The 19,416-nt window shown below is 43.7% G+C and overlaps 1 protein-coding gene across 1 annotated transcript in view; it reads right to left on the reverse strand.

Moving 5' to 3' along the window:
* Nucleotides 1-19,416, reverse strand: part of CPNE9 (copine family member 9) — a 231,918-nt gene that overhangs the window by 25,828 nt on the left and 186,674 nt on the right. The window contains exons 8-12 of the mRNA XM_069736441.1: nt 17,433-17,496; nt 9,706-9,809; nt 8,380-8,484; nt 3,794-3,835; nt 2,993-3,068 (exon numbers count right to left, since the gene is read on the reverse strand). Coding sequence (XP_069592542.1) covers nt 2,993-3,068; nt 3,794-3,835; nt 8,380-8,484; nt 9,706-9,809; nt 17,433-17,496 — 391 coding nt within the window. The remainder of the gene's footprint in view (nt 1-2,992; nt 3,069-3,793; nt 3,836-8,379; nt 8,485-9,705; nt 9,810-17,432; nt 17,497-19,416) is intronic.

Raw genomic sequence — 19,416 nt, forward strand, 5'->3', positions numbered from 1 at the left:
CTATTGTGAATGGTGGATCCTGTGTTATCTACTGTATATAGAGGTGTTATCAGTCATTGTACAGGAGGAGGTGAGCTGTGACATCACCTATTGTGAATGGTGGATCCTGTGTTATCTACTGTATATAGAGGTGTTATCAGTCATTGTACAGGAGGAGGAGGTGAGCTGTGACATCACCTATTGTGAATGGTGGATCCTGTGTTATCTACTGTATATAGAGGTGTTATCAGTCATTGTACAGGAGGAGGAGGTGAGCTGTGACATCACCTATTGTGAATGGTGTATCCTGTGTTATCTACTGTATATAGAACTGTTATCAGTCATTGTACAGGAGGAGGAGGTGAGCTGTGACATCACCTATTGTGCATGATGGATCCTGTGTTATCTACTGTATATAGAGGTGTTATCAGTCATTGTACAGGAGGAGGAGGTGAGCTATGACATCACCTATTGTGAATGGTGTATCCTGTGTTATTACTGTATATAGAGGTGTTATCAGTCATTGTACAGGAGGAGGTGAGCTGTGACATCACCTATTGTGAATGGTGGATCCTGTGTTATCTACTGTATATAGAGGTGTTATCAGTCATTGTACAGGAGGAGGTGAGCTGTGACATCACCTATTGTGAATGGTGGGTTCTGTGTTATCTACTGTATATAGAGGTGTTATCAGTCATTGTACAGGAGGAGGAGGTGAGCTGTGACATCACCTATTGTGAATGGTGGATCCTGTGTTATCTACTGTATATAGAGGTGTTATCAGTCATTGTACAGGAGGAGGAGGTGAGCTGTGACATCACCTATAGTGAATGGTGGATCCTGTGTTATCTACTGTATATAGAGGTGTTATCAGTCATTGTACAGGAGGAGGAGGTGAGCTGTGACATCACCTATTGTGAATGGTGGATCCTGTGTTATCTACTGTATATAGAGGTGTTATCAGTCATTGTACAGGAGGAGGAGGTGAGCTGTGACATCACCTATTGTGAATGGTGGATCCTGTGTTATCTACTGTATATAGAACTGTTATCAGTCATTGTACAGGAGGAGGAGGAGGTGAGCTGTGACATCACCTATTGTGCATGATGGATCCTGTGTTATCTACTGTATATAGAGGTGTTATCAGTCATTGTACAGGAGGAGGAGGTGAGCTATGACATCACCTATTGTGAATGGTGTATCCTGTGTTATTACTGTATATAGAGGTGTTATCAGTCATTGTACAGGAGGAGGTGAGCTGTGACATCACCTATTGTGAATGGTGGATCCTGTGTTATCTACTGTATATAGAGGTGTTATCAGTCATTGTACAGGAGGAGGTGAGCTGTGACATCACCTATTGTGAATGGTGGATCCTGTGTTATCTACTGTATATAGAGGTGTTATCAGTCATTGTACAGGAGGAGGAGGTGAGCTGTGACATCACCTATTGTGAATGGTGGATCCTGTGTTATCTACTGTATATAGAGGTGTTATCAGTCATTGTACAGGAGGAGGAGGTGAGCTGTGACATCACCTATTGTGAATGGTGGATCCTGTGTTATCTACTGTATATAGAGGTGTTATCAGTCATTGTACAGGAGGAGGTGAGCTGTGACATCACCTATTGTGAATGGTGGATCCTGTGTTATCTACTGTATATAGAGGTGTTATCAGTCATTGTACAGGAGGAGGAGGTGAGCTGTGACATCACCTATTGTGAATGGTGGATCCTGTGTTATCTACTGTATATAGAGGTGTTATCAGTCATTGTACAGGAGGAGGAGGTGAGCTGTGACATCACCTATTGTGAATGGTGGATCCTGTGTTATCTACTGTATATAGAACTGTTATCAGTCATTGTACAGGAGGAGGAGGAGGTGAGCAGTGACATCACCTATTGTGCATGATGGATCCTGTGTTATCTACTGTATATAGAGGTGTTATCAGTCATTGTACAGGAGGAGGAGGTGAGCTATGACATCACCTATTGTGAATGGTGTATCCTGTGTTATTACTGTATATAGAGGTGTTATCAGTCATTGTACAGGAGGAGGTGAGCTGTGACATCACCTATTGTGAATGGTGTGTTCTGTGTTATCTACTGTATATAGAGGTGTTATCAGTCATTGTACAGAGGGAGGAGGTGAGCTGTGACATCACCTATTGTGAATGGTGGATCCTGTGTTATCTACTGTATATAGAGGTGTTATCAGTCATTGTACAGGAGGAGGTGAGCTGTGACATCACCTATTGTGAATGGTGGATCCTGTGTTATCTACTGTATATAGAGGTGTTATCAGTCATTGTACAGGAGGAGGAGGTGAGCTGTGACATCATCTATTGTGAATGGTGGATCCTGTGTTATCTACTGTATATAGAACTGTTATCAGTCATTGTACAGGAGGAGGAGGAGGTGAGCTGTGACATCACCTATTGTGCATGATGGATCCTGTGTTATCTACTGTATATAGAGGTGTTATCAGTCATTGTACAGGAGGAGGAGGTGAGCTGTGACATCACCTATTGTGAATGGTGGATCCTGTGTTATCTACTGTATATAGAGGTGTTATCAGTCATTGTACAGGAGGAGGAGGTGAGCTGTGACATCACCTATTGTGAATGGTGGATCCTGTGTTATCTACTGTGTACAGAGGTGTTACGCTCCACTGTAATCCTGTCTGTGATGATAATGAGACTGCTGGAAATATTTTTTCAGCAGAACATGAGGTATGAGTCTAGCATATGGAGCATAAGGCTTAAAGGTATTTCCTAGACTTATAATATATATATATATACACTGTATATTGGTTATTTGATGTCACAATCTCTTTTAGACGATTCTTACACAAACTTTAAGGATCAGACTTAGAGAAGTCGTCGCTGCAGCAAAACGTTTCCTATCCTCGGTTATAAATCTGCTGCTCGGCCGATGCCCTAAAGTCCTCTCAGATGTGAGGTACCTGAGACTTCAGCGGCCGTGAAGGACGAGACTCATAACATATTTCCTCACCTCATAGACACTGAACTGGTTCTGTCCTCTGGATAACTCCCTGTAACTCGTAGTAAACTCCCCGATGAAGTCGTGGCTGAAAAATAACAATAGAGCAAAGTTATCTTTCCTGTATCTGCGCATTGTAAGGGATGTTATTGGAAACAGCGCCACCCCTATCTATGGGCTGAGCCTGGTATTGCGATTCGGCCACATTAAAATGATCCTTTCAGCTGTCCTGTCCTACCCAAACCAGGGGCTACATGTAATTTAGGGAGACTCCCTTGTTGCGAAAAGGTGTTTTAAAAAAATAAATATATAAAAAATGAAAAATAAAAAACAAGACACGAGGAAAACAGTCTGGTCACAGGGTGAAATATCTCTGGCTTCATCTCTCCCGATTTGGCCAGATTGTCACATCATTTACTATTTGGATATAGGGACAGACCTGTCAGTCAAGGTAAATGGGGTAGGAAGGAGTGGAGGGACCGCCCACCGGAGGGACCGCCCACCGGAGGGACCGCCCACCGGACCCTTCCCCATGTGCTCAGACTTTTCTTCCCTGCACAGCTTAATTTTCACACTGTTTTCTTGAAGTTCTGCAGCATTGCTCAGTAAGAGCAGTCTTTATGTAATGAGGGAGCCTGTCAGGAAGACCGACAGGTTCCTTTTGAATTGAATCCCGTATGCAGAGCTGCAGCGAGGCTTTCCCAGGCGTATTTCACAATACTTGAGAAGTTTCGGGGGGATGGGGGGCCTTATGTTTTTGGGGAACATCCCTTTAATTATTCAAAAAGCTGTAAATCCTATTACACGGCATACCTTCCTCCCCTGTCCCAGTCGTACACGTCCACTTTCACCGTCCTGCAAAGACAGAGGAAGGAATACAATTAATTAACTAATTAAGAAATAATTGATCATCTATTGTAATCCCCGTAATGCACCAGTGTCCCCATATTACAGGGGGGTCCGGCACTGGCTGACTATTATAATGGTGGATGTAATGAATGAAGCCGCGGCTGGAGAGATGGGAACACGTGCGGGGATACAGGAGGCGGCAGGGGACAGCGTTGGAACGGTCAGCTGCTATTTTCAGCGTCTCTTCCCTGACAACTGACTCACAGGAGGGGATTGTAACACCGTGTAACAGCTCGCTGCTCCGGACATACAGAGAACGCCGCTAACATATCCCGGAGCGATAGACGCCATATCTCACTGTGCAACAGGATCCTGCTGTATATACACACATCCTTATAAATCCACATAATACATATATACACACATACACATCCATATAAATCCACACAATACATACATACACATCCATATAAATCCATACAATACATATATACACACATACACATCCATATAAATCCACATAATACATATATACACACATACACATCCATATAAATCCACACAATACATATATACACACATACACATCCATATAAATCCACATAATACATATATACACACATACACATCCATATAAATCCACACAATACATATATACACACATACACATCCATATAAATCCACACAATACATATATACACACATACACATCCATATAAATCCACACAATACATATATACACACATACACATCCATATAACTACACACAATACATATATACACACATACACATCCATATAAATCCACATAATACATATATACACACATACACATCCATATAAATCCACATAATACATATATACACACATACACATCCATATAAATCCACATAATACATATATACACACATACACATCCATATAAATCCACATAATACATATATACACACATACACATCCATATAAATCCACATAATACATATATACACACATACACATCCATATAAATCCATACAATACATACATACACACATACACATCCATATAAATCCACACAATACATATATACACACATACACATCCATATAAATCCACATACCGTAATACATATATACACACATACACATCCATATAAATCCACATAATACATATATACACACATACACATCCATATAAATCCACATAATACATATATACACACATACACATCCATATAAATCCACATAATACATATATACACACATACACATCCATATAAATGCACACAATACATATATACACATCCATATAAATCCACACAATACATATATACACACATACACATCCATATAACTACACACAATACATATATACACACATACACATCCATTTAAATCCACATAATACATATATACACACATACACATCCATATAAATCCACATAATACATATATACACACATACACATCCATATAAATCCACATAATACATATATACACACATACACATCCATATAAATCCACACAATACATATATACACACATACACATACATATAAATCCACATAATACATATATACACATCCATATAAATCCACATAATACATATATACACACATACACATCCATATAAATCCACATAATACATATATACACATCCATATAAATCCACACAATACATATATACACACATACACATACATATAAATCCACATAATACATATATACACACATACACATCCATATAAATCCACATAATACATATATACACACATACACATCCATATAAATGCACACAATACATATATACACACATACACATCCATATAACTACACACAATACATATATACACACATACACATCCATATAAATCCACATAATACATATATACACACATACACATCCATATAAATCCACATAATACATATATACACACATACACATCCATATAAATCCACATAATACATATATACACACATACACATCCATATAAATGCACACAATACATATATACACATCCATATAAATCCACACAATACATATATACACACATACACATCCATATAACTACACACAATACATATATACACACATACACATCCATATAAATCCACATAATACATATATACACACATACACATCCATATAAATCCACACAATACATATATACACACATACACATACATATAAATCCACATAATACATATATACACATCCATATAAATCCACATAATACATATATACACACATACACATCCATATAAATCCACATAATACATATATACACATCCATATAAATCCACATCTATAATATAACGCTGGGAGCGTCACTCTGTCCGAAGCCTCTATAGACTGCGCAAGCGCAAGCGCCGGCGCAGTCTGGGCCTCACAGAGCGACGCTCCCGGGAGATCGCGGTATGCGTAAGCACTGAACGCATACCGCGATCTCCACCGGAGAGTCAGGGACCGCCAGGAGGGAGGGTAAGTATACTCACCTTTCCCGGTTCCAGCGCTGCTTGCGGCTCCGTCTCCCGGCTCCTCTGCTCCCGGCTCCGGAGGGCGCGGACTGCGCAGGCGCCGATTCCTGCTGCCGGAATCGGCGCCTGCGCAGTCCGCGCTTTCCGGCGCCATTTTCTTGAAGACACACTCCGGCTCCACTGCAGGTGTGTCTTCAAGAAAATGGCGCCGGAAAGCGCGGACTGCGCAGGCGCCGATTCCTGCTGCCGGAATCGGCGCCTGCGCAGTCCCCGCTTTTCGGCGCCATTTTCTTGAAGACATACCTGCAGTGGAGCCCGACGATAGGTGAGTATGGTATTTTTTTTTTTTTTTATATGGCAGCAGCATTCGGGGGCATACACACTGGAGCGGGGGGCATATAATACAATGGTGGCGCAGGATGGCAGCAGCACATGACAGAACGGGCGCAGGATGGCCGCAGCACATGACAGAACGGGCGCAGGATGGCCGCAGCACATGACAGAACGGGCGCAGGATGGCCGCAACATATGACAGAACGGGCGCAGGATGGCAGCAGCACATGACAGAACGGGCGCAGGATGGCCGCAGCACATGACAGAACGGGCGCAGGATGGCAGCAGCACATGACAGAACGGGCGAAGGATGGCAGCAGCACATGACAGAACGGGCGCAGGATGGCAGCAGCAGAACGGGCGAATGATGGCAGCAGCACATGACAGAACGGGCGAAGGATGGCAGCAGCACATGACAGAACGGGCGAAGGATGGCAGCAGCACATGACAGAACGGGCGCAGGATGGCAGCAGCACATGACAGAACGGGCGCAGGATGGCAGCAGCACATGACAGAACGGGCGCAGGATGGGAGCAGCACATGACAGAACGGGCGCAGGATGGCAGCAGCACATGACAGAACGGGCGCAGGATGGCAGCAGCACATGACAGAACGGGCGCAGGATGGCAGCAGCACATGACAGAACGGGCGCAGGATGGCAGCAGCACATGACAGAACGGGCGCAGGATGGCAGCAGCACATGACAGAACGGGCGCAGGATGGCAGCAGCAAATGACAGAACGGGGACGCAGGATGGGAGCAGCAAATGACAGAACGGGCGCAGGATGGGAGCAGAAAATGACAGGATGGGAGCAGCAAATGACAGAATGGAGGCGCAGGATGGGAGCAGCACATGACAGAACGGGGGCGCAGGATGGGAGCAGCACATGACAGAACGGGGGCGCAGGATGGGAGCAGCACATGACAGGATGGGGGCGCAGGATGGAGCAGCACATACCAGGATGGAGACCATATACCAATATAAATGCTCGCCACCCGGGCGTAGAACGGGTTCAATAGCTAGTAATACATATATACACACATACACATCCATATAAATCCACATTATACATATGTACACATCCATATAAATCCACACACTACCTATATACACACATACACATCCATATAAATCCACATAATACATACATACACACATACACATTCATATAAACCCATACAATACATATATACACACATACACATTCATATAACTACACACAATACATACATACACATCCATATAAATCCACATAATACATACATACACACATACACATCCATATAAATCCACACAATACATATATACACACATACACATTCATATAACTACACACACTACATATATACACACATACACATCCATATAAATCCACATAATACATACATACAGTATATGAACAGAAATACACACTCCAGACACACAAGCACAACTGCTCACTTAAAAACCCCACATAAATGCACATTCTTATATAAGAGCACATATACTTATATTCTTGCATATCTACTATACATGCACACTCATGCAGACATATATAAGCACATTCATACATAGAAATGCTCAATCATATGAGAAGACATTCATACATATACACATATGTACATACAGCTGCGGCCACAAATCCTCCCCCAGAACAGACTGACGTTTAGTGACCCCGGACCCCAGTACCCGCCATGCCGGTGTCATAGGGGGGCACCTGGAATACAATTGTTACTAACTACAGAGATAACACCTGGAGAATGGATCCAGGGATTCCCGGACCTGTCATAGTCACCGTTACACAGCGCTCGCACGGGGATAGTGAACGGCTGCCATACGGGGTTCAACGTGTTCTTCACAACTTCTGTTTTGTGGCAGATTGTGAACCTGTAAAATAAGGTCAATGATTCTTTCATCCTGGTGATCGTGCAATGAAACGTTCTGCAACTTTCTAATATGTTTTGTCTTTCCATTCCCCGCTTTTCTGTTTGTTAAAAGTAATCGTAAATATTTTACTTTACACACTTGTTTGTTACAATGTTGCAGCAGAAGAAAATGCTAGGGAGGTTTAGGCTCCAAAAATGGCTGAACGTTTGCTAAAAAAAACAAACACTAATTATTCATTTCTATTGTTAAAATCGCTTTTTTGTTTTTACGTTCAGATTTTTTTTCCATTTCAGGTTTTCAAAAAAACATCTGGTAGAACAAAAGGAAAGTGCAGGTCACTTCTTTGAAACTTCTTCTGATGGAATATTCTCCAAACTTCCATAAAAAAAAAATAAAAAAAAAACTCTTCAAAAACAACTCGCAAAAATTGCACAAAGAAGGAGCGTTTTCTTAAGCGGTTTCCACTTGAAAACTCATTGTTTTCTTATCTACACACAGCATAAATGCACAACATATCAATTGATGTTTTCTCTGAATTTCACTCTTTGCAATGTATAGGGTGAAATCCCCAACAAAATCTGCTTGATTATCATGCAGATTTTTGCTGCAGATTAGACACAGATTTTTTTTCTGCTTCTATGTAGACCTATTTTTTTCAGTAACTGCATATATAATTTACTGCATCTGCAAAGTAAATCCACAACATATCAATTGATGTTTTCTCTGGATTTCACTCTTTACAACGCATAGGGTGAAATACGCAGCAAAATCTGCCATCAATCTGCTTGTAATTCATGAAGATTTTGCTGCGGATTAGACACTGATTATTCCTGGTTCCGTGTGGACCTAATTCTTCAGTAGCTGCAAAAGTAAAGTTTTTGCTCTTTCTGAAAAGAAAGTGGGTGACATATCTAACAAATCTCATCTACACATTTTGGCCCTGAGCGGGTGCAAATTTCTAAATCCGCAGCATATCGATGATTTCTGTGGATTTTCATCGTGGATTTCAATGCAGAAGGGTGAAATCTGTAACAAATCTGCAGGAAATCCACATTACGGTCACCGTTTTCCGCCCAGTCTTGGAGCGGTTAGTTGGTTTTGTGATGATCTCAGCGGGTTCTTAATTGTTGCTTTATTATAAGTCGGGGACGGGAGGTTCTCCAGAGCGCCCCCTTTCCTCCATCAGGTAGTTTATAATAAGGAGTGAGCAGTCGGACTTACGTGCCGTCCTCATTGCTGCGGTAGAATACGAGGAAAGGGTCTGACTTCCCGAAGAAATCTTTCTTGTCCAACTTATTAGCACAGAGCTGCAGAGTGACGATGTCCTGTAATGGAGAACGCGCTGGTTACACTAATGCACCTTTAATAATAACAACCTTCGGACAGTTCGCCTGATTACATCTGTAGCTGCTCGGTGGTCACGCTGATTTCTCAAAGTTTTGAAACTTTTTACTTGCAGGTCCGTTCAGTTATTTACATACATGCAACATAAGATCATAAATCCCAGGCAAATCTCCTGGATCTAGAATCAGAGAATGTTGTTATTTCGGCATACATTGTTCATTGCCATTTTTTAATATGTACAGTATTGTACCATTATTTGTATATTGTATTGCGGCTTTATTTATGTGTACGGCATAGCAGTATTATTTATGTATACAATATGGCATCAATATATGTGTATGGTGTGACCTAATTATTTATTTAGGTAATATGACGTCATTATTTATGTGTGCAGCATGGTATCATTTTTTATATGTGTAGTATGATGGCATTATTTATGTGTGCAGTATCGTAGCATTATTTTGTGTATTGTATAGCAGCATTATTTATATGTATGCTATAGCAGTATTATTTATGTGTACAATATGGCAGCATTATGTATGGTATGACATCATTATTTATGTGTACCGCATGGTAGCATTATTGATCTGTGTAGTATGACATCATTATTTATTTGTACAGTATGATAGTATCATACATTTATATAGTAAGAAAGTATTTTATATGTGTACAATATGGCTGCATTATATATGTGTAGATTATAGTGGCATTGTTTATGTGTATAGTATGGCATTATTATTTATTTGTATAGTACCATATATAATTATTCATGTTTACAGTATGACAGTATTATATATGTGTATAGTATGGAAGTATTATATATATCTACATTATGGCAGTAATATACATGTGTAAAGTATGGCAGTATTGTACATGTGTATAGTATGGAGGTATATATCTGTACTGTATTGCAGTATAATACATGCGTACAGTATGGCAGTATTATATATGTGTATGGTATGGAAGTATTATATATATATGTACATTATGAAAGTAATATACAGGTGTAAAGTATGGCAGTATTGTATATGTGTATAGTATGGAGGTATTATATCTGTATTGTATGGCAGTATTATACATGTGCACAGTAGGGCAGTATTATATATGTGTATGGTATGGAAGTATATATATATATACAGTTAGGTCCATATATATTTGGACAGAGACAACATTTTTATAATTTTGGTTATAGACATTACCACAATGAATTTTAAACAAAACAATTCAGATGCAGTTGAAGTTCAGACTTTCAGCTTTCATTTGAGAGTATCCACATTAAAATTGGATGAAGGGTTTAGGAGTTTCAGCTCCTTAATATCTGCCACCCTGTTTTTAAAGGGACCTAAAGTAATTGGACAATTGACTCCAAGGCTATTTCATGGACAGGTGTGGGCAATCCCTTCGTTATGTCATTCTCAATTAAGCAGATAAAAGGCCTGGAGTTGATTTGAGGTGTGGTGCTGCATTTGGAAGGCTTTGCTGTGAAGTAAACATGCGGTTAAAGGAGCTCTCCATGCAGGTGAAACAAGCCATCCTTAAGCTGCGAAATCAGAAAAAAAAAACATCCGATAAATTGCTACAATATTAGGAGTGACAAAATCTACAGTTTGGTACATCCTGAGAAAGAAAGAAAGCACTGGTGAACTCATCAATGCAAAAAGACCTGGGCGCCCACAGAAGACAACAGTGGTGGATGATCGCAGAATAATCTCCATGGTGAAGAGAAACACCTTCACAGATGGACAATGACCCAAAACATAAAGCCAAAGCAACCTAGGAGTTTATTAAAGCAAAGAAGTGGAATATTCCTGAATGGCCAAGTCAGTCACCTGATCTCAACCCAATTGAGCAGCATTTCACTTGTTAAAGACTAAACTTCAGACAGAAAGGCCCACAAACAAACAGCAACTGAAACCCACCGCAGTGAAGGCCTGGCAGAGCATCAAAAAGGAGGAAACACGGCATCTGGTGATGTCCATGAGTTCAAGACTTCAGGCAGTCATTGCCAACAAAGGGTTTTCAACCAAGTACTAAAAATGAACATTTTTTTTTAAATTATTGAATCTGTCCAATTAATTTTGGTCCCTTTAAAAACAGGGGGGCACATGTTAGGGATCTGAAACTCCTAAACCCTTCATCCAATTATAATGTGGATACCCTCAAATGAAAGCTGAAAGTCTGAACTTCAACTGCATCTGAATTGTTTTGTTTAAAATTCATTGTGGTAATATCTATAACCAAAATTAGAAAAATGTTGCCTCTGTCCAAATATATATGGACCTAACTGTATATATATATATATATATATATATATATATATATATATATACACACACATTATGGCAGTAATATACAGGTGTAAAGTATGGCAGTATTGTATACGTGTATAGTATGGAGGTATATCTGTACTGTATGGCAGTATTATACATGTGCACAGTATGGCAGTATTATATATGTGTATAGCATGACATTATCATATGTAGATTATAGTAGAATTGTGTATGTGCATAGTAAGGCATCATGATTTCTGCGAAGTGTATGCCAGCATTATTTATGTATATGCAATGTAGCATTATTTATATATTCATTATGGTATCATTATTTATGTGTACAGTATGTCAGTATTATTTGTGTATACATTATGGTATCATTATTTAAGTGTACAGCATGGCAGGAATATTTGTGTATACGTTATGGTAGCATTATTTGTATATAGTATGGCATTGTTATTTATGTATACTACATGTGCATACATTTTATAGCCTTTACATTGTCCTTTTCTAATACTGCTGCTCTTTTGATGGCAGAAGGCTCTTCAGGTTCTCTTGGACCCTGTGACCAATATGCCCCTTTGATTTCCTATAGATACGTCATCAGCCGAGCCCCGCTCAGTGAAAAAAAAAAAATTCCCCAAACGTAATGTCTCCTTTATTTGTACCAAAATTGATACCCATGAACAAAAGTTGGCACAACCTTCAGTCCAACGCTGTAAAAACTCAGGCTTTACTAAATATCAGACTGAACGGTGAAATCTGCAGTGTGATCCCCATCTTTTCTGCTGATTGCCGGTTTGTTACTGTTGCACTTCTGCAATTAACATGTAGCTGATGAAGAAGTAACGCGGCTGACGATAATTGCTGGGAGCAGCAGCACCTTGCAGTGCATCAGCCAGGCAATCACAGCATCACATTGTGCCAAGATGGCGGCCCCGCCGTACTCCGTGAAGTCCCTGATCACTGATTGGAATAACTAAAGCTTGGGAGATTTTCAATCAAAATCCTTTCCCCAAAGCTTCCACGTGTATCAGAGGAGAAACAGAGATTTACCTTCTGTTCTACTTTACAGGTGAAGGAGAAAATAATCTGAACAGGATGAAAACACTGTGCGATGGAGAGGAACATTTATCCAGTTGTTTTTTAAATTCCTCCTCTACAAGAGAAGCAGGGTTTGCAGTGGAAGCCACAGGTTTTTAGAAATTTCAGAGATAGCAGCAGGTTTTAGGGATTGCAGATGTAGCTATGGATGTAGGGGTTGCAGAGGTAACCACAAGTGTAGGGGCGGCAGAGGTAACCACAAGTGTAGGGGCTGCAGAGGTAACCACAAGTGTAGGGGTTGCAGAGGTAACAACATGTGTAGGGGCTGCAGAGGTAACAACACGTGTAGGGGCTGCAGAGGTAACCACAAGTGTAGGGGCTGCAGAGGTAACCACAAGTGTAGGGGCTACAGTGGTAACAACACGTGTAGGGGCTGCAGAGGTACCCACAAGTGTAGGGGCTGCAGAGGTAACCACAAGTGTAGGGGCTGCAGAGGTAACCACAAGTGTGGGGGTTGCAGAGGTAACAACATGTGTAGGGGCTGCAGAGGTAACAACACGTGTAGGGGCTGCAGAGGTAACCACAAGTGTAGGGGCTGCAGAGGTAACCACAAGTGTAGGGGCTGCAGAGGTAACCACAAGTGTAGGGGCTACAGTGGTAACAACACGTGTAGGGGCTGCAGAGGTACCCACAAGTGTAGGGGCTGCAGAGGTAACCACAAGTGTAGGGGCTGCAGAGGTAACCACAAGTGTGGGGGTTGCAGAGGTAACAACATGTGTAGGGGCTGCAGAGGTAACAACACGTGTAGGGGCTGCAGAGGTAACCACAAGTGTAGGGGCTGCAGAGGTAACCACAAGTGTAGGGGCTACAGTGGTAACAACACGTGTAGGGGCTGCAGAGGTACCCACAAGTGTAGGGGCTGCAGAGGTAACCACAAGTGTAGGGGCTGCAGAGGTACCCACAAGTGTAGGGGCTGCAGAGGTAACCACAAATGTAGGGGCTGCAGAGGTAACCACAAGTGTGGGGGTTGCAGAGGTAACAACATGTGTAGGGGCTGCAGAGGTAACAACACGTGTAGGGGCTGCAGAGGTAACCACAAGTGTAGGGGCTGCAGAGGTAACCACAAGTGTAGGGGCTACAGTGGTAACAACACGTGTAGGGGCTGCAGAGGTACCCACAAGTGTAGGGGTTGCAGAGGTAACCACAAGTGTAGGGGCTGCAGAGGTACCCACAAGTGTAGGGGCTGCAGAGGTAACCACAAATGTAGGGGCTGCAGAGGTAACAACACGTGTAGGGGCTGCAGAGGTAACCACAAGTGTAGGGGCTACAGTGGTAACAACACGTGTAGGGGCTGCAGAGGTAACAACATGTGTAGGGGCTGCAGAGGTAACAACACGTGTAGGGGCTGCAGAGGTAACCACAAGTGTAGGGGCTGCAGAGGTAACAACACGTGTAGGGGCTGCAGAGGTAACCACAAGTGTAGGGGCTACAGTGGTAACAACACGTGTAGGGGCTGCAGAGGTACCCACAAGTGTAGGGGCTGCAGAGGTAACCACAAGTGTAGGGGCTGCAGAGGTAACCACAAGTGTGGGGGTTGCAGAGGTAACAACATGTGTAGGGGCTGCAGAGGTAACAACACGTGTAGGGGCTGCAGAGGTAACCACAAGTGTAGGGGCTGCAGAGGTAACCACAAGTGTAGGGGCTACAGTGGTAACAACACGTGTAGGGGCTGCAGAGGTACCCACAAGTGTAGGGGCTGCAGAGGTAACCACAAGTGTAGGGGCTGCAGAGGTAACCACAAGTGTAGGGGCAGCAGAGGTAACCACAAGTGTAGGGGTTGCAGAGGTAACCATAAGTGTAGGGGTTGCAGAGGTAACCACAAGTGTAGGGGTTGCAGTGGTAACCACGAGTGTAGGGGTTGCAGAGGTAACAACACATGTAGGGGTTGCAGAGGTAACCACAAGTGTAGGGGTTGCAGAGGTAACCACAAGTGTAGGGGTTGCAGAGGTAACCACAAGTGTAGGGGTTGCAGAGGTAACCACAAGTGTAGGGGTTGCAGAGGTAACCACAAGTGTAGGGGCTGCAGAGGTAACCATGGCTGTAGGGGTGCATAAGTAGCCACGAGTGTATTGGCTGCAGAGGTAGTCATGGGTGTAGGGGTTTCAAAGGTAGTAACAGGTGTATGGGTTGCAGAGGTAGCCACAAGTGTAGGGAGTGTATAGGTAGCCATGGATGTAGGTGTTGCAGAAGTAGCCATGGTTGCAGAGGTAGCCACAGGTGTAAGGTAGCAGAGGTAGTGACAGACATATTGGGTGCAGAGGTAGCCATGGAAGTAGGGGGACAGAGGTAGGCACATGTATATTGGGTGCAGACAGTTAGCCATGGTGTATAGAGGTAGCCACAGGTGTAGGTGGTGTAGAAGTATCTATGGCTGTAGGGGAGGAGAAATAACCATGGGTGTAGGGGTTGCAGAAGTGGCCACAAGTGTATTGGCTGCAGAGATAGCCATGGGTGTAGGGGTTGCAAAGGTAGTCACAGGTGTAGAGGTGGCAGAGATAGCCACAAGTGTAGGGATTGCAGAAGTAAAAATCAAGTAATACCTGCGCTGAGTGACAAAAATCCTCCGTACCCTACAATCTATGTTATCCAAAAGAGAATTTTTACAGGTTACCAAACCAAAAAAGCGAAAGCATAACCGCAGTGTGGATAAATATCCTATTTCATAAAATACCAGGAGCATCTTAGTTGTCAAATAGGTAAATGTAACAGATTGTTACCTTTGAGTAATAAGTAGAATTAACCGGCTCCTTATGGTGGTCTTACTAGACTGTATCCATTGCGTCCATGGTGTTGAAAAGAATTGGCAGGCTTCTTATGATGATCCTACTGGACTGTATCCACTGCGTCCGTAGTTCCGGTGTGTGTCTTCAGGTGGAGCCGCTCTGTGCGCTGCCCTTGGCCTGAAGAAGGAACACGTTAGTTCCGAAACGCGTAGGATTTGGTCCTCGCTGCTCTCCTTAGCCTAGTCACGTGTTTACTCACGTGATTGTGACGTCACGTTAGGTTCTGCTTCGGCAGAGAACCCAGCGGCTACTCCAGCGCTCACTAGTCCCAAGTGGGGAGCGTGCTTTGGGCGTTCTGCCACCGGCCGGGGCAGCGCACAGAGCGGCTCCACCTAGTAAGACCACCATAAGGAGCCGGTTAATTCTACTTATTACTCAAAGGTAACAATCTGTTACATTTACCTATTTGACAACTAAGACGCTCCTGGTATTTTATGAAATAGGATATTTATCCACACTGCGGTTATGCTTTCGCTTTTTTGGTTTGGTAACCTGTAAAAATTCTCTTTTGGATAACATAGATTGTAGGGTACGGAGGATTTTTGTCACTCAGCGCAGGTATTACTTGATTTTTATTTCTCTATAGATTACGATACAAAAGGGTGGAATTGTATCATTACTTGCTGTCGAGTCTCCTAAGGGTAGAAGCGCTACTGGTCTTTTTATAGAAACAGGATTGCAGAAGTAGCCTTGGGTTAGAGTTGAAGAGGTAGTCACAGGTGTAGGGGTTGCAGAGGTAGCCATGGGTGTAGGGGTTGCAGAGGTAGCCATGGGTGTAGGGGGTGTAGAGGTAGCCACAAGTGTAGCAGCTGCAGATGTAGGGGTTGCAGAGGTAGCCATGGGTGTAGAGGTAGCAGTCGAACCCCAGCCCTGGTTAATATGAGTCTCCAGGGGCCTCAGCCACATTATTTCCTTTGGAGAACTTGCCATGTACTATGTGCTCAGCCATTTATGTGAATTAGGAGCCTGTAATGCTACATTTCTCCTTCTACCGGAGGAAATCTTTGGTTGGACGTTAAAAAAAATAGTTGCAGCTTTGCAAACAGTCTTCTACCACTTTGTGCCTGCAGCTGCCATGCGGACCTATGTGTCTCCATGGCAACAAACAACCCTTCATAGTCTGACCCAACATACTCCCTTCAATTTGATCTGTCCCCTACTACCTGCTATTGTACCAAATGTCTCTGTAGAGGACGGATGGAAAGGAGCATGACGGCAGGATCTGACTACACAGGTTTGTTTGTTGTCTGTTACCATGGAGACACATATTTAGATACAAAATTGTTGAAAATCTTCTAATTCTGCTATTCCGAAAGTTGATTCTTCTTTCGTAGTAGATGCGTTAGATCAATAGAAAAATATAGATACTGTACTGATAATATCCATTACCAGTGCAGCGGCGATGCGCTGATCTTTTGTTACAATGTGTAGAAAAACGTATACAAACCCGACAATTGCTGAGCTCCTCCGCTGATAAGATTATGTTCCCACATTTCTTTCCTGGAATCCCCCTGGGTGAGAAATGGAAAAAAAAAAGAAATAAAAAGAAATAAATAAAAGGAGAAAAGAAGAGAGTGAAACGCGATCATTTATCAACAGCGACAGCTGATTTCTATTTCTCATAGAGACCCAGAAAGGAAGACAGATTGAGGTGTAAGGCCATTGTGGTACAGAAGACATGCAATTATGTCTGTCTGTGCGGCCCCTCTAAGGTTTACTGCTGCCCCTTTAAAGCTTGTTAGGCGTAAATGACAAACGCACTGGAGAAAATACAATAGAGTCTGGGCCGAAAACCCGGGAACATTCTCCTCCACTTTACCCGCGGACCTCGGCGTCAGCGCTCCTCATTTATTACAGATTTCCCTGGTTCCCTCCAGAATAAATCTTTATTTGTGACCTCTTTTACTTCTAATTTACCCAAAGCCGCCAGAAGAAAATTGCGAGGTCCAACCCCAATTCCTCCTCGTTATCAGGGCTCACGGTGCATCGCATCCTAGATCAAATGTCTTACAACCTCCGGATGACGGCGCCACTGTGACCCGCAGGCTGCGTCAGGTATTGTAGAGACAGCGCCACTATGACCCGCAGGCTGCGTCTGGTAGTGTACAAACGGCGCCACTGTGACCCGCAGGCTGCGTCAGGTATTGTAGAGACGGCGCCACTATGACCCGCAGGCTGCGTCAGGTATTGTAGACACAGCGCCACTATGACCCGCAGGCTGCATCTGGTATTGTAGAGACGGCGCCACTATGACCCGCAGGCTGCGTCAGGTATTGTAGAGACAGCGCCACTATGACCCGCAGGCTGCGTCAGGTATTGTAGAGACGGCGCCACTATGACCCGCAGGCTGCGTCAGGTATTGTAGACACAGCGCCACTATGACCCGCAGGCTGCATCTGGTATTGTAGAGACGGCGCCACTATGACCCGCAGGCTGCGTCAGGTATTGTAGAGACAGCGCCACTATGACCCGCAGGCTGCGTCAGGTATTGTAGAGACAGCGCCACTATGACCCGCAGGCTGCGTCAGGTATTGTAGAGACGGCGCCACTATGACCCGCAGGCTGCGTCAGGTATTGTAGAGACAGCGCCACTATGACCCGCAGGCTGCGTCTGGTAGTGTACAAACGGCGCCACTGTGACCCGCAGGCTGCGTCAGGTATTGTAGAGACAGCGCCACTATGACCCGCAGGCTGCGTCAGGTATTGTAGACACAGCGCCACTATGACCCGCAGGCTGCGTCTGGTAGTGTACAAACGGCGCCACTGTGACCCGCAGGCTGCGTCAGGTATTGTAGAGACGGCGCCACTATGACCCGCAGGCTGCGTCAGGTATTGTAGACACAGCGCCACTATGACCCGCAGGCTGCATCTGGTATTGTAGAGACGGCGCCACTATGACCCGCAGGCTGCGTCAGGTATTGTAGAGACAGCGCCACTATGACCCGCAGGCTGCGTCTGGTATTGTAGAGACAGTGCCACTATGACCCGCAGGCTGCGTCAGGTATTGTAGAGACGGCGCCACTATGACCCGCAGGCTGCGTCAGGTATTGTAGAGACAGCGCCACTATGACCCGCAGGCTGCATCTGGTATTGTAGAGACGGCGCCACTATGACCCGCAGGCTGCATCTGGTATTGTAGAGACGGCGCCACTATGACCCGCAGGCTGCGTCTGGTATTGTAGAGACGGCGCCACTATGACCCGCAGGCTGCATCTGGTATTGTAGAGATGGCGCCACTATGACCCGCAGCCTGCGTCAGGTATTGTAGAGACAGCGCCACTATGACCCGCAGGCTGCGTCTGGTATTGTAGAGACGGCGCCACTATGACCCGCAGGCTGCATCTGGTATTGTAGAGACAGCGTCACTATGACCCGCAGGCTGCGTCTGGTATTGTAGAGACGGCGCCACTATGACCCGCAGGCTGCGTCAG

The sequence above is a fragment of the Ranitomeya imitator genome, chromosome 8, assembly GCF_032444005.1.
Source record: "Ranitomeya imitator isolate aRanImi1 chromosome 8, aRanImi1.pri, whole genome shotgun sequence".
NCBI classification, from domain to species: Eukaryota; Metazoa; Chordata; class Amphibia; order Anura; family Dendrobatidae; genus Ranitomeya; species Ranitomeya imitator.